Source organism: Olea europaea, chromosome 21 (genome assembly GCF_002742605.1).
Source record: "Olea europaea var. sylvestris chromosome 21, O_europaea_v1, whole genome shotgun sequence".
In the NCBI taxonomy this organism is placed as follows: Eukaryota; Viridiplantae; Streptophyta; class Magnoliopsida; order Lamiales; family Oleaceae; genus Olea; species Olea europaea.
In genome coordinates this window covers 5813402-5827769 of record NC_036257.1, presented here as the reverse complement: position 1 = coordinate 5827769, position 14368 = coordinate 5813402, and the positions used below count along the sequence as shown (strand labels likewise).

Here is a 14368-nt window from a genome sequence, read left to right as displayed (position 1 = left end):
AACAACACAATGATCAATAAAATATAGCAAATAATTATCAAAAAAATTAAAAAATGGATAAACTAATCTAGAAATGAGCCAAAAATCGAAAAGATTATAAGAAGGAAAATAAATTATGAGTTTGAATTAAAATTTAGATTTAAGAGTGTGTTTGATTGGTATGAAAAATATCACCTAAAAAAGAAAATATTTTCCATCTTTTGTGGAAAATAAAAACCACCTCTACTCAAGAAAAATGTTTTCCTTAAAAACAATGAAAATTAGCCATATTTTCAAAAGTTGAAAAATGTTTTCCATGAAAAAAATAGTAATCAAACACTCTATGTAGGAATTTGGGTGGAAAATTGATATTTTCCATAGAAAATAAATGTAATCAAACACACCCTAATTGTCTACTCAATGATGATGGTCTGTTGATAAATATGATTCAACGACTGTTTTTCAACTAATTTGAGAGTTTTGCATTCTCAATTGTGGTAACTCCTAGATAACTATTGGTAACTCAATTGCATTGAATATTGAGTTTAATTGAGATATGTATAATATAGATGTGTCTTTTTAATTAGGAGTATTTAGTTTTAATTATGTATGATAAAATTTATACTTATTTATTTTCAAATTTTTTTTTGTAAACGGTTTGATAATTTGAAATGATTTACAAAAATTGAAACTTAATACAAATTATTTCAAAATGATTCAATTTGGTACAGAACCAAAACAATGACGTATCCACGTGAACCCAAACAAAAATTTCGAAAAAGCTTTCGACTTTTTTATTTTTTTTTTAACGAGGTGTCCCAGCTTGCACCAGACTATATCCTCGTCCCTGAACCTCCAACCCCTCAGCTGCTCAGGGAAGTAAATCGCAGGATGTGTTCTTGTTGGTTCCCAGGTTCTCACATGGCTTTTACTCCTTCCCCAAAGGGAGCCTCCTCCATGGTGATTAATCCACAAATAATTCCTCTTTTATTGGATCAAAGGTTCCCACCAGGAATCGAACTCCCCACGCTTGGTTTCAGAGCCCCCCAATGTGATTGTTCCGCCAATTTGGATGTGTCTTGGGGGGCGCTTTCGATTTGATTTTGTGGTTTGACGTTTCATTGCTCAGCCCTAGCATTCCATATATATATAAACTTATTTACTTACAAGTAAACTTATAAACAAATATTTGAAGCCTAATTTAGATGCAGTTTTTTAGTAAATATTGAAAAATCAATCCGTAGCAAATTTATCTTACCTATAACTGTTATGAAAACTGCCGCCTCCTTTAAACCGTTTGAATTTCACACAGAAATAGAAACTGGAAAATATTTCTTACAGAGGACAAATTTTATCAATGGCTCTCATTTCTGCAAATTTTCTTGTATTCTTCCTCACAATTTCACTCTCCATTCCTCCAATTCTTACAGCATCAGTAGTTGAAGACCTTGACAACTTGAAACCACCACCAGATTTTAACTTGACAATCACAAACAACTGTCTCAGAAACCCAAATCTCAGATACTGCAAAGCCAGCCCTTTTGATCTTCATGAAATTTTCAAGTCTACAATTGTTGCTAGCCACTTGTGTAACATTTCCAACAATCCGAACTGCGTCGAATCCTTTCCGAAAATAGATCTTCACAGCCAACCAAAAATAGCACCACTTTATTTATCATTCACTTTCTTCTGGAAATACTGTCCCTTAACCATACTATCCATTGATCTTAGCAACAGTTCATTGAAAGGTAACTTTCCATTTGAGGTCTTTAACTGTTCGCAAATTCAACAACTTGATTTGAGCCACAATGAACTTTCTGGGGATGTGCCTGTGCAGAATTTCGATCACCTGCCAAACCTCACATTCCTAAGCCTTTCATATAATCACTTCTCTGAGTGTAAAATCTCGGACAAGAACTTCTTCAAACGGTTTAATACTACGAGTTTCATTCATTCGGGTCTTCTTCCGAATCAAAAAAAGTTCAGGGTTAAGGCTGTACTTCTATTAGTTGGTTTTCCAATCTCTGTGGTGGTAACTATTGTTTGGTTCGGATGGCTGTGTTTTTGGAGACCGGATTTTCTACCGAAGTTCCTTCAAAGAAAATACAAGTTCACACCATCTACTCTCAAGGCAGCAACAAATGGGCTGTCCAAAAGGAATTTGGTGGCAAAGAGTTCCACAAGTGGTATTTACAGAGGGATCCTAAGAGACGGAAACGAAGTAAAAATTGAGATATACTGGGAAATTATATCGACGGAAAGCAGAAGGAGATTTGTAGAACAATGCAAGATTCTTGTTCAGTTACACCACAAAAATATAGTCCCCGTACTTGGTTGGTGTGATAATCGCAGATTTCGGGCAATTGTCACTAAATGGATTGATGGAGGAAACCTTGAAACATGGTTATCAAGGTCAGCTCCTCCATGGAAGCAAAGGGTAAAAGCATTTATAGGAATTGCATCAGGAACATGCTATTTGCATGAAGAATGGCCTGAAGTCGGCTATGACCTCAAAACAAGAAACATCCGGCTGTCATCAGGAGAACCCTTGATATCAAGGTTAAAATTTGATCATCATAATAGCAGCACAAAAAGTAAGTAATCACTATTCTTCCACTTGTGCATCCTAAAGAGTAATTTTATCAGATTTTTTTTTTTTTTTTTTTTAATTAATTTTATCAGATTTTTTTTTTTTTTTTTTCAATCATTCCAGAAATATACAAGTTCGGGGTGTTCATATTAGAGATGGTATCGAATAGGAGGCCACTGGAAGACTTTGAAAGGGGTGAAACTGGTTTTGTTGAGTGGGTGAAAATAAATTACCCCGATAACTTGGAGAATGTTATTGACAAGAGAATGAAAAGGACAGGGCACATTGTTCGTGAAGCCACAGATGCAATTGAAATGGGGCTGATGTGCACAGATCTATCTAGCGGTAATCAACCCAGCTGGGATCATCTATCTAATATGGTGTCAAACATGTGAATCACAGAGGATTATAATTTGCAGCATTACTAGAACAAATTCAGATATATAAGAAAAGTGCAAACAAAATATTGGATGTACTACAAAATTTACACTAGCACACACACCCCATGAGCACAGAAGAAATGATGACATGCAATTCTTTTAGAAGAAGATGGGAGAGGTGTGAATAGCCAGCAAGCAAATACATTGACATTCATTTTAAATCTTGTGCCCGCGATTCTACACAATAGCACATAGAAAATTAGTAGTTGTAACAATGTCATAGAGCAAATGGTCCAATTTTTCTACTCCACTTACGGGAAGCAATGTTACAACCCCAAAATTGACTGCATATATACATAATTCAATCACATAAATTAATCCCCAAAAAAAAAAAAAAAAATCAAGATTAAGTGCAAACTAGGGAAGATCTCTATAAAGTGCATCTCGGTAAAAGACAAACAAGAGAATGTCATCATTTGATGATGCCAGGTCTATTAACTTGCCTCTTAGATTTGGACTTGTAAACTTTCTTTGGCAACTCGGGTGCCAATGCATACATCTTCACAGCAAATAGTCCATTGGGAAATCCTTTTTGGTCCTGAGACAATTGTATTTCACGTAAATTTTAAATGTACTCAAGGTTTTAAGCTGGACTATATTTAATGGTATTTGCATACTTTAAGCAACAAGAAATGAACAGTGTTCTTTCAGATTGAGCTAGTTTTGGGAGCTAGTTTTGGTCTAAGAAGTACGGAGTCGGGAACATAATTCGAAAACGATATGATACTATTATGCTGACATAACTTTAAAAAAAATAATAATAAATTAAATAAAATAAAATAATTATGACATGCACATAAATGTATTCAATGTTTTAATACCATTATCAATTCCCAATAATAAAACTATATATGTCAATTATTAACAAAACTTTAAATGTATTAAAAGATTTAATATTAGTGTGTGTTTCCAATAATAAAACTCTAGTTGTCAACTAATTAATCTAGTTGTCATTATTTAACACTGTACAGCTATAACAACACGTATAAACTATATAGTTACTTATTTAGTACCTTAAAACACGTTTACTTTCTTTGAAATTGTTAATTAATAAATATTATCTATTTTCAATAAATTATTAATAATAACAATAGTTGTCTATTAAGTTAAAATTATTTAATCATCTACTGCCAATAATTAGGGATTTTAAAAGACCACAAATCAAATAAAACTCTTCTTCTTTACTTGTCATAAGGTATTCAATACATATCGAAAATTTTAAAAATATTAAAAATATAAAATAACTAAAAAATACATATCCAGTATGTAATAGAGAGACTTGGATATGTATCGATATGGAAACACAATAAGCTTGCAAGTATATGTGCTTCTGAGGTTTTGGTAACTCGAACCTGACTACAGTAACCCAACGACACAATCATACTTAGTATATATTATAAAGACATGGTAATACCTTCATTTTGCAGATGTGAAGTCCACACTGATTGAAGAGCTGCCTGAAGTACAAGTCTGATCTGGTAACACTCTTGTCTTGTTTATCCAAAACAAATCCTAATCAACACATGTTAGTATCTTGGTGAGTATTCATAATGCAAAAAAGGCAGTTTTCACAAAGCCAATTAAAGTTTTAAAAAAATAAAAAATCAGGGACAGCAACCTGAAATTTGACGCTAAAGACAATCATTCAACATATATGGAACAACATAAGCATTGAATCATCCATTTCATTAGAAGTTTAATGAAGAGACTGAGAGGTCTTATGACTGAAGCAGAAGTTCAAGGAATTATAGAATCATTACCTTGTCTTGCAACGTTTTCCTTGAGAACAAAAAAGCCACCGGGTTTGAGACCACTCTGGAATAGAACCATTTGTTAGAATTGTAACACATGATTATTTATAGCAAGATGTAATAAGAATTTCCCAGATATGCAGTTATTGAACTTCGTGGTCAGAGCGAGAATAGTCGATAGAGTGATTATTAATACATCATGTAATGAGAAACATAGTTTTGTGGACAAATATTAGTAGTACATCATGCTTCACCTATGAAACTACCCCTCCTGGAAAAGCTTCATGGGCCCAAAGAAGCAGCATAGTTTTTACACCAATCTTTGCAGTTGAACACGTAGCAATTAGTTTGAGAAATTATAAAGAACCAACACCTAAATGACAAGCAATACCACCAGACAGATTGACTCGTGAACTATCAAAGATGAGAAAATTTTCAGGATATCATCCAAAAATACAAACGGTATTAGTATATTATCACCTTCGCTCTCTTGAAGAACGATATGAAATCTTCATCTGAAAGATGTCCTATACACCACTGGACCCATACGACATCATACCTTTGTGCATCGGGAGTGAACTCCTAAAAGAGAATGGGAAGAAAGGATCACTTAGTAACAAAGAGAAAAATAGTTGAACATCTAAAACGATTTTTTTTCTGAAGCACTTTGTTTTGTCATCAAGTTATTAATATCTTTGAATCAGACCCGAAGTCTCATATGTTGCAACAGAATTTTCAAAGAGATTACAGGATTAACTTTGCATAAGGAAAACAATTGAATAGCACAGCCAGCATCATTCTAGAAAATTTTGAAATGATGACAAACTACCTACAACCATGGACTAAAAAGTGAAAAATACAACTAGTTTTTCAAAGTAATTCATGTCTACACAAGTTACCTGCAGAGGAACACAATAGAAATTCACAGCCTTGTGCTCTTCAGTGACCATCAAATTTTCTGGTGCCAAATTTATGCGAGCAGCATCCAGAAAATGGGAAACAGGCTCAAGAAGGTCAATCTGGATCCAGGGAACCATATTAAACAAATGAAAAAAATCATTTTGAAAGGTTAAATCATATTAGCCCACAGATCTACAACATTACCAAATACTAGATTTTAGGTGCTGCTGAAAGCATCATGTTCAATTCCAAAAGAAAGTGATGCCACCTGCAGTGAACTACTATAATATATAACCATTTTCTAAAATATCTATTTGATGCTTAAGCCTCAAGTCCCATCTCGAAGCTTACATCTTAAGGCCCATATGTGAGGCTTACACCTCAATTCACCAAGGCTTGCACCTCGACCTACTGAGGCTTATGCCTTAGGACAAAGCTTAATTGGACTAAGGTGTTCATATATTTGTCTTGCATTTTTCAAATATTTTGTTGTTTTTCTTACATTTTTCAGATGTTTTGTTGTTTGCCTTAGCTTTTTGAGCTACTTTTACAATCTAGAATCTTGTGTGTTTTTTGTTTTCAACTTTTTTTTAAACGGAAAGAAGGGAAAGGGAAAGAGAATACATGATTGCTAGTGAGAATAAAAACAAAGGATGAGAAGAAACCAATAGTGACGAGGATGATGATGTGATAGAATCCAACCTGTAGCAGCAAGAAAGAGCTGAAGAAAATGTGGGAAGAAGCTTTTTTATTTTGATGGAATGGAAATTACAACTCAAAAAAAAAAAAAAAAAAAACAATAGAGGCCATTTGAGAGGGCCTGTACTCTCCTACTCTGACTTCACTCACAATCTTTTTCATATCCCAGACTCCCTATAGGCTATAACTATTCTATTTATAACCCCCCATTTGTAACTGTGGAAAATAATATATATTATTTAGTTTCTTATTTAGTTGAAAAATAATATAAATCATAGGACTCTAAATCCCTTATTTTGTGGGATTGGGATTAGATAAATTATCATCCCTGATTCGGTGGGGATATTTATTTGTTTCCTTTTTATCTTGTTGCACTAGCCTATAAAGGCTCCTGTTTGTAATTGAATGATATATAGAAAATTTATTCTCATTTACCCACATGGCATCAGAGCCGTAAGGCTTACAAGTTTCTAGGAAATTTTCTTCTGACCGAATCTGTTCTGATTAGATCTGATTACTTCCCTTCATTGCCTGCAATTTTTTTTCAGATTTCACTGATACTGAATTCTGCTTTGTGCGATATGCCTTAATTGCCTAGAGATCGTGTCTTTTTGTGGAGATGGTCAAAGGTTGTAGAGATGACTACTACAACACAATCAGAGAAGATTGTTCGATCCCAACAATCTGGGGAATTGCAAAATATCCAATCTGCTTATATGCTGGATGGAAAGAATTACCTTAAATGGTCTCAACTTGTTCGCGTCGTGCTAAAAGGAAAAGGAAAGATCAGCCATCTCACAGGTATGGGACCGAAACCAGAAGATCCCGGGTTTGATGCTTGGGATGAAGAACATTCCATGATTATGGCATGGCTGTTGAACTCTATGACTCCTGAAATCAGTGATACATGTATGTTCTTGGCTACTGCCAAGGATATTTGGGACACAATTCAACAGACTTATTCTAAAGCTTGAGATGTTGCCCAAGTATACGAAGATAAAATGAAGACAATCGCTGCCAAACAAGGGAGTAAAACGGTTACTGAATATGCCAATCAATTGAAATCTTTATGGCAAGAACTTGATCGTTATAGGGTGATTAGAACAAAATGCCCTGAGGATGCAGTTGTTATAAATGACTTCATAGAACAAGATAGAGTCTATGATTTTCTTGTTGGACTCAATCCAAAATTTGACCAAGTGAGGATCCAAATTCTTAGCAAGCGGGAAATTCCATGTTTTAATGAGGTGGTAGCATTGATTCAAGTAGAAGAAAGCAGAAGGGGCCTGATGCTTAAACCACAGAGCATGGATAGCTCTGCCATGGTGGATGATGGTCGCAAAAATTCAGACATGAATGTGGAAAGAGTACCAGTTGTTGAAAATGGGAGGTCTGGCCAAACAAAAGCTCAGAGCCGTAATTACAAGGATAGCTTGAGGTGCAATTATTGTAGGAAAACACGTCATACCCGTGAACAATGTTGGAAGCTTCACAGAAAACCTCCAAGTTGAGAAGGGGGACAAAAAAGAGAACACTCAAAGAATAATGGACAGGCCCATGTAGCTAGGATATAGCAGAATGAAACAGCACCTCAGAAGATAGGAGGTCTCAACCAAGAAGAGGTCGAGAGGGTGAGATCTCTTATCAACAACCTTGACAAACCCTCAGGTACTTGTTCATTGGCGTATTCAAGTGAGTTTCAATCCTCTATTGGATTAAATGTCTGTGGTACAACCTTTGCAAACTCATGGGTTATGGACTTGAGAGCAACCGACCATATGACCCATACACTTAAAGTTTTTTTGTACTTCGGCATCTATGAGCCTCTTGAAGGGGACAGTTTGTTTTGGGAGTGCACAGGGGCAACCATACGATTTGGGACAATATTAAGAGGAATAGTGGGCTTGGGTATTGGGTTAAGACTTTGGGAAGGGTTTAAATTATGATAGATATTGGGTTTAGCTTTTGTTGGGCCTAAGCTCCATTGTCCCACCTTAACAACCCAATTTCTATCTTCCACCATCTAGGTCGTCTCCATCATTTGTTCCAGCCCAATAGGCCTATGTAACAAGACTTCTGCCCTCAATTCTGGCTTCAACCCGTTCATAAAACTGCCTTCTAACACTTCCTCCGACAACCCGTTCAACGGTGCAACCAAAGTTTCGAATTGCCGGCGATAGTCGCTCACGATGGTGTCTTGCCAAACTGCCAAAAATTGGGCACACAGCGTCCCTTCTTGCTAGGCTCGAAAGCGTCGCAATAGCCTCACCTTCATCTCTTCTCAGTTAAGAATTGACCGCCTGTTCTCCTCCCATTTTAACCAAACTAACGCCTCTCCATCCATACATACAACAGCAGCCTCCATCCTCTCTTCTTTTGACATCCTATTGATTCCAAAATATCTCTCCACCCTAAAAATCTACCCATCAGGTTCAGTCCCATTGAACACTGGCATATCCAGTCGCCTTAAGAGCGACTCTCCTCTCCATCCATACATACAACGGCAGCCTCCATCTTCTCTTCTTTTGACATCCTATTGATACCAAAATATCTTTCCACCTTAAAAATCTACCCATCAGGTTTAGTCCCATCGAACACTGGCATATCCAGTCACCTTAAGCGCGACTCTCCCCTCTAATTTCCCAGGGAGCCGTCACCTTCCTGTTGGCTTCCATTTGGTCTGGAATGGACTCCCAAATTCAGCCGATGTTGTGGGTTCCTTTGCCATCCCTTTCTCCTTACGGTCTCTTTCCTAGTTCACCCAATTTTGCATAAGAATATCCACCTTCTCCATCAAGCCTGCGTGCATTGAGTGGATCTCCAATCATAATGCATCCAGGTTTGTTTGTAGTTCATGATGATTGTTATCCACCTTTTCCTCTAACACACTTACTCGGTCCGCCAGAGTCATGGTTGTGAATAGAAATCAGATGCTCTGATACCAATTTGATAGAATCCAACATGTAGCAGCAAGAAAGAACTGAAGAAAATGTGTGAAGAAGCTTTTTTATATTGATGGAATGTAAATTACAACTCAAAAAAAAAAGAAACAATAGAGGCCATTTGAGAGGGCCTGTACTCTCCTACTCTGACTTCACTCACAATCTATTTCATATCCTAGACTCCCTATAACTATTCTATTTATAACCCCACATTTGTAACTAACTTCAACCATGTCACCTTTGCTCAACAGAATTTGTTACTCCTCTACAGGCTCCTTGACTCTTCTAGAATAGGTGTGTTTGATTGGGGGTCTATCATGATGTTGATGATTCACTTAAAGATCCTATTAAAAGTGATAATAAGATTTTTATGTTGTTTCTATTTCTATAGTATACTCTACTTTTGTTTCCTGATTACTAACATAAAAACTTACTATTAGTTACTTTATTAAACTAATTTATGCTTCTTTGCAATTTAACCTTTAATTTTGTCAATTTGTTTGATTGTAATTTATTTCAGATGTTTTATTATAAGCATATTTTTGTTTTTTTATATTATTTTAAATTATTTTACTGGTTTTTCTTGAGGTTTACGCCTCACTTCAATGAGATAAAACACCCTGGAACCAGTTACACCTTTTAAATCTATGGGTATATAGCAAGTCCAGAAGCGGTAGTATGGTGGCATAGAAGAGGATAAACAATTTTCAACAAGGGACAGATAAGTTAGAAAAGAAAAGAAAAAGAGTAATAAAAATGCCTCAAGTCTAAATCTATAGAATCAGGGAATAAATTGCATGCAGCTAGATAGGCAAATATCAACAGAATAGTGAATTATTTTATAGTGTGTGCAGCCAGCAGCACTTTTCCCGTGTGACAATGTTACTTTGGCACTTCTAAGACACTAAACGAGAATATGTAAATATTTATGCAAAAGAAATACTACCTCATTGAAATATCTTATAAGAAGGTTTTTGGTGACCCTTCCTATGCCTGAGCCACAATCTGTAGAGATAGTAACAAAGAGTCAACTCTCTGAGAAATGGTTCGATGGAAATTTCACGAGTTAATGAATCATAGAATTCAAAAGGGAACAAAAGAACAAATAAGAATAAGAATGGGCGTCCAACTTGATTATTATGCAAGTCATTTTTGTAGTTTTATTAAAAATAATTTTTTTTAATCTTATGCTTCTCTCCTTCTTAAGATCATTTATATGCAAAATTGCAAAATCTTGCAAAAACGAGTATATAAAAACAAGCACAAAATCTGCTATTACTAGTTATCTTATATCCGTTGATACGTATGTGTTACTAAAGAAAAATAGAAACAGAGAGCCAGCAAAGAGTACCAAGAACAACAAGATTTCCTCCTCCACCAGCATCAAGAAATCTTTCGGCCAAAAGGGAATTCAAGAATTCCTCACTGCCCTTTATATCAGGCTCATTCACCTGCCCATACCCTCCCAGCACTCCATCCACCGTTGCCTCCACACCCTTCTCGCCATCGTATGCACAAATATACACACAATAAACAAAAAAGCAGAACGAAATCTATGCATAGATAAATACGCGTTTGGGAGTGAAAAAAAGAGTCATACTTGCCAATAGCCGACGCCTTCGGTGTACCAATTCGACTTCTTGCTAGGGTCAGCCACTCCCACCTCTTCTCTCCACATTTCCTCCGCGTTCTTGAATTCACGACCGTCGGAGTCTGTGCCAACGGCGTCCATTCCGTGGTTCGGATTGTTCACTGGAACCCTGCCCCCACTTGACTTTGGCAACTGCGGCCTCGGATAACGCGAGTGAGGAGAATGAGCACTTGGGCTTGGGTTTGGCTTCGGCTTTGGCAATGGTAGACTAACAAAATGGACTCTTGTATGGTACATAACGCGGTTGTACACTTGCAATCGTGAAAAAATAAGTGCTGGTACCCATTTGGGAAATAAACCGTAAGAAAAGAAAAGAAAAAATAGAAAATAGACTCGGAAAGAAGGACAGTGCTAGACGTAAATAATTTTTGTACATAAGGGTGTTCACACTCCTCACATGGGGCAGGGCTCGTAGGTGGATACTTCTGTGTACAAAAATTATATACAAATAGACTTTTCCCAAAAAAATATTATAGGGATGGAAATTTAGCCTCCGTTTGTTTTTCATTTTTGGAAGAATGAAAATGAAAAATATAGTTGTTACGAACCCCACACAAAAAATGGAATTTCAAATTTGATAACTTGATGTGATGAATAATGGTCATATTTTTTATTTTAATGAAAAAAAAATGAAAACCAAATAGAGGCTTAGGGTTTTAATTTGTTCGTTATTGGGACGTTGGATTCGTATGTAATGGAGCTGGCCTAAAAAACAAAAATAAAATCTCAAGGCCCAAGCCTGTTGAAATTATTTAGAATATGTTAGGAAAATATTTAGGGAAAATTAAGCAAACTCTTACCTTTTAATTTACACTTCAAAAATAAGATGTTGAGCTTATATTTTTCATAAATCAAGTGTTAATTTAGATTTAACTAAGATTAATACATTAATAAATTAGTTAATAAAAATTAATAAGGATAATTAATTTCTGAACCATTTTTAGTAAATATCTTTCACTAAATCAAATATTTTTAGATATTCCTACCATTAAATATTTGAATATTGCTATTCAGTGTCGCTGGGGTTCAATCTCAGTCTAGATGGTTATGAAGTGGCACATCCTACATGGCAAAATTTTGTTTTAAAAAATAAATAAATAAAATACATTTATCATTAAATTCCCAATACAACTAAAAACCACCCATTTCTCTTTCTTCATTTCACTGTAAATGTGTTTCCACCGCTTTCTCTCACTAACCCATTCTTTAATATTTCGATTTATTTCTTTCACTACTCCACTTCAATTCTGACCATATGCCTCGCCAATATACTTGTCGATCGAAAATTCAAGTTCATCTTAATCACTACTAAAGAAGCTATCGACATACCACTAGAAGAGGGATAACCATCTCGTCGATTGTGGAGGAAGAAAAAATATCAATATTGGATTCAAAACTAGTTCTATTAAGGTGAAAAATGGTTTGGAAAAGGGAGAAAAGTCAGTAATGGTTACTTTGAAATTCATGAAAACTAGAGTGATATTGAATTTCAGTCTAAAGTGGATTTTAATTATAATAATATTTTTTTAATTTTTGTTTTGGAAGCTAGTGAAAGGGTTAAAATTGATGTGTAAACATCGAATTATGGAAAGCAATTTACTATTCTATTCAAAAATAAAATCTGGGGCGTTGGAGTTTTGTAATCTTTCTACTATGAAATTTATCAGATTTTTAATTCTTTAATACATTATTTTTTGTTTTTTAAATATTTGTGTTTGTATCTTGTCTTTGATTATTGTAATCTGAATTTGAATGAAAGTGCTAGTATTGTTGTTGGTGGGTCAAAGCGATGATGTCCTCTTGAGAATGATGAGTAGAAATCATTCTCAGAAGAAACAGTAATGATGTTTGTTCAGACTCAAAGATAGAGAAAAACAGACTAACTTAACAGCAGATGATTGAGTGTTTGTTGTTTTTATTTTCCAAACAGTCCAATCATGTGTTGAAACTTGTGCACCCTGTTTTTGAACCCCTTTTTTAGCCTATTTGTGTAACATCTTTCAAGAAGCAATTGTGCTAAAGAAATTGATGCTGCCATGAAGAGGGTCTCCGTCCTATTGAGATTTGGCTATCCAAATCCATCTTCAATTCTTGTGCTTACTTGTTGCCTTGCCGAGCCAAAAGGGGTCAAATTCATGGTTGGAAGTAGAATATTTAAGATAAGCAATTCAACCAATTGTCTAATATGAGTTGCAAACGCAAGATTTTAACTTAATAGAAATGGGGAAACAACATCTTTCTTTAAGTTGTGATGTGCCATAATTTTCTTGTATTTTATGGAATTCATGTTTCTTTGCATATTGATGAGATTCGTTTATGCAAAACATCTTAATTCTAATGTTTTCCTAAACAAATGAATCATATTTCACTGGAAAGAAAGCTAAATGAGGCAATCACTGCCAATCACAAGTTGAAAATAAATCAAAATTATTTGATCATATTTTGGTTTGAAGTATTGAATCAATTGTAGTAGATTAAACTAAAACATGAAAATATCTAATTACATTAAGTGACATTTACGTTAGTTCATCATATGAAAAGGCTAAACAAAAGAACTAGAAAACACCAAGTTGTTAATCAAATTGGTAAAATCTGCACTACTTGTCTCTTCATTTGCAAAAGAATATCACATAACGTGTGTTATTCTAGAATTCAAAGCACCAAGATCTCATTCTTGCACTTCATTACAATAAAACATTTTCAACTATTATTTTGTAGCTTCTCTTTGAGCAAATCATTCACTTCTAAAAGCATGTCCAGTCATTTGCAAAATTAAAAATAGATTAGCATAATTTGAGTATGAAATGTTGATTATTCATATAAGTGGCAAGTTACCATTACCTGAATCAAACTTCTAAATGAGTACCATCTTCATTCTGCATATATGGATTATAGTCATGCGTGACACGAACTAATATACACTAAAAAAGAAATGATAAATGAAGACGTGAAATGATCAAATAATAGTACATAGTGAACTTTTCTTACCGTGAGCATAGAACACAAAATTTGGTAAAACTTGAGTTGATGAAGCACAAGATGGAAGTGATGAAAGTAAGGAATGTGTTGTTAGAATCTTGCCATTTGATAAACTTGAAATTTGTCAGGTGTATATACTTGTGTTTTTGGCTCCTAAAACCAATAAAGTGAAGTAAATTCTAAAAATTTTCATCATAATCATATAAAAATTGAATACTATTAAGATAGTATAAAAGCTTACATGTATACTTGTACTATCTTATGTGTTGACCTCAATAGGCATAAAAACATCTTGTACCGCAACTTTAGGCTGAAAGTAAATAAAAACTATAATAATGTAGCATGTTTAACTAAAACTGAAGAGAATATATAATTATGTACCTCAAGTTTTTCTTTCTTTTTCTTGAAATTTTTCTTCACATTTTTTCTTCTTGGAA

At 34.7% G+C, this 14368-nt stretch overlaps 2 protein-coding genes across 2 annotated transcripts; one reads left to right on the top strand and one right to left on the bottom strand.

The window, feature by feature from the left end:
- The first annotated feature begins 1164 nt into the window (after positions 1-1164).
- On the top strand, positions 1165-3349 carry LOC111370463 (putative leucine-rich repeat receptor-like serine/threonine-protein kinase At2g24130). Its single transcript, XM_022992177.1, has 2 exons — positions 1165-2573; positions 2693-3349. Exons 1-2 carry the CDS (start codon positions 1337-1339, stop codon positions 2962-2964), a joined length of 1509 nt encoding a protein of 502 aa, XP_022847945.1. The 5' UTR covers positions 1165-1336; the 3' UTR covers positions 2965-3349.
- On the bottom strand, positions 3202-11180 carry LOC111370461 (alpha N-terminal protein methyltransferase 1). The gene is made up of 8 exons (XM_022992176.1): positions 10902-11180; positions 10653-10797; positions 10248-10306; positions 5660-5779; positions 5241-5342; positions 4770-4824; positions 4424-4521; positions 3202-3547 (listed from the first exon to the last, which is right to left on the bottom strand). Exons 1-8 carry the CDS (start codon positions 11031-11033, stop codon positions 3422-3424), a joined length of 837 nt encoding a protein of 278 aa, XP_022847944.1. The 5' UTR covers positions 11034-11180; the 3' UTR covers positions 3202-3421.
- Between the last annotated feature and the right edge of the window lie 3188 nt (positions 11181-14368).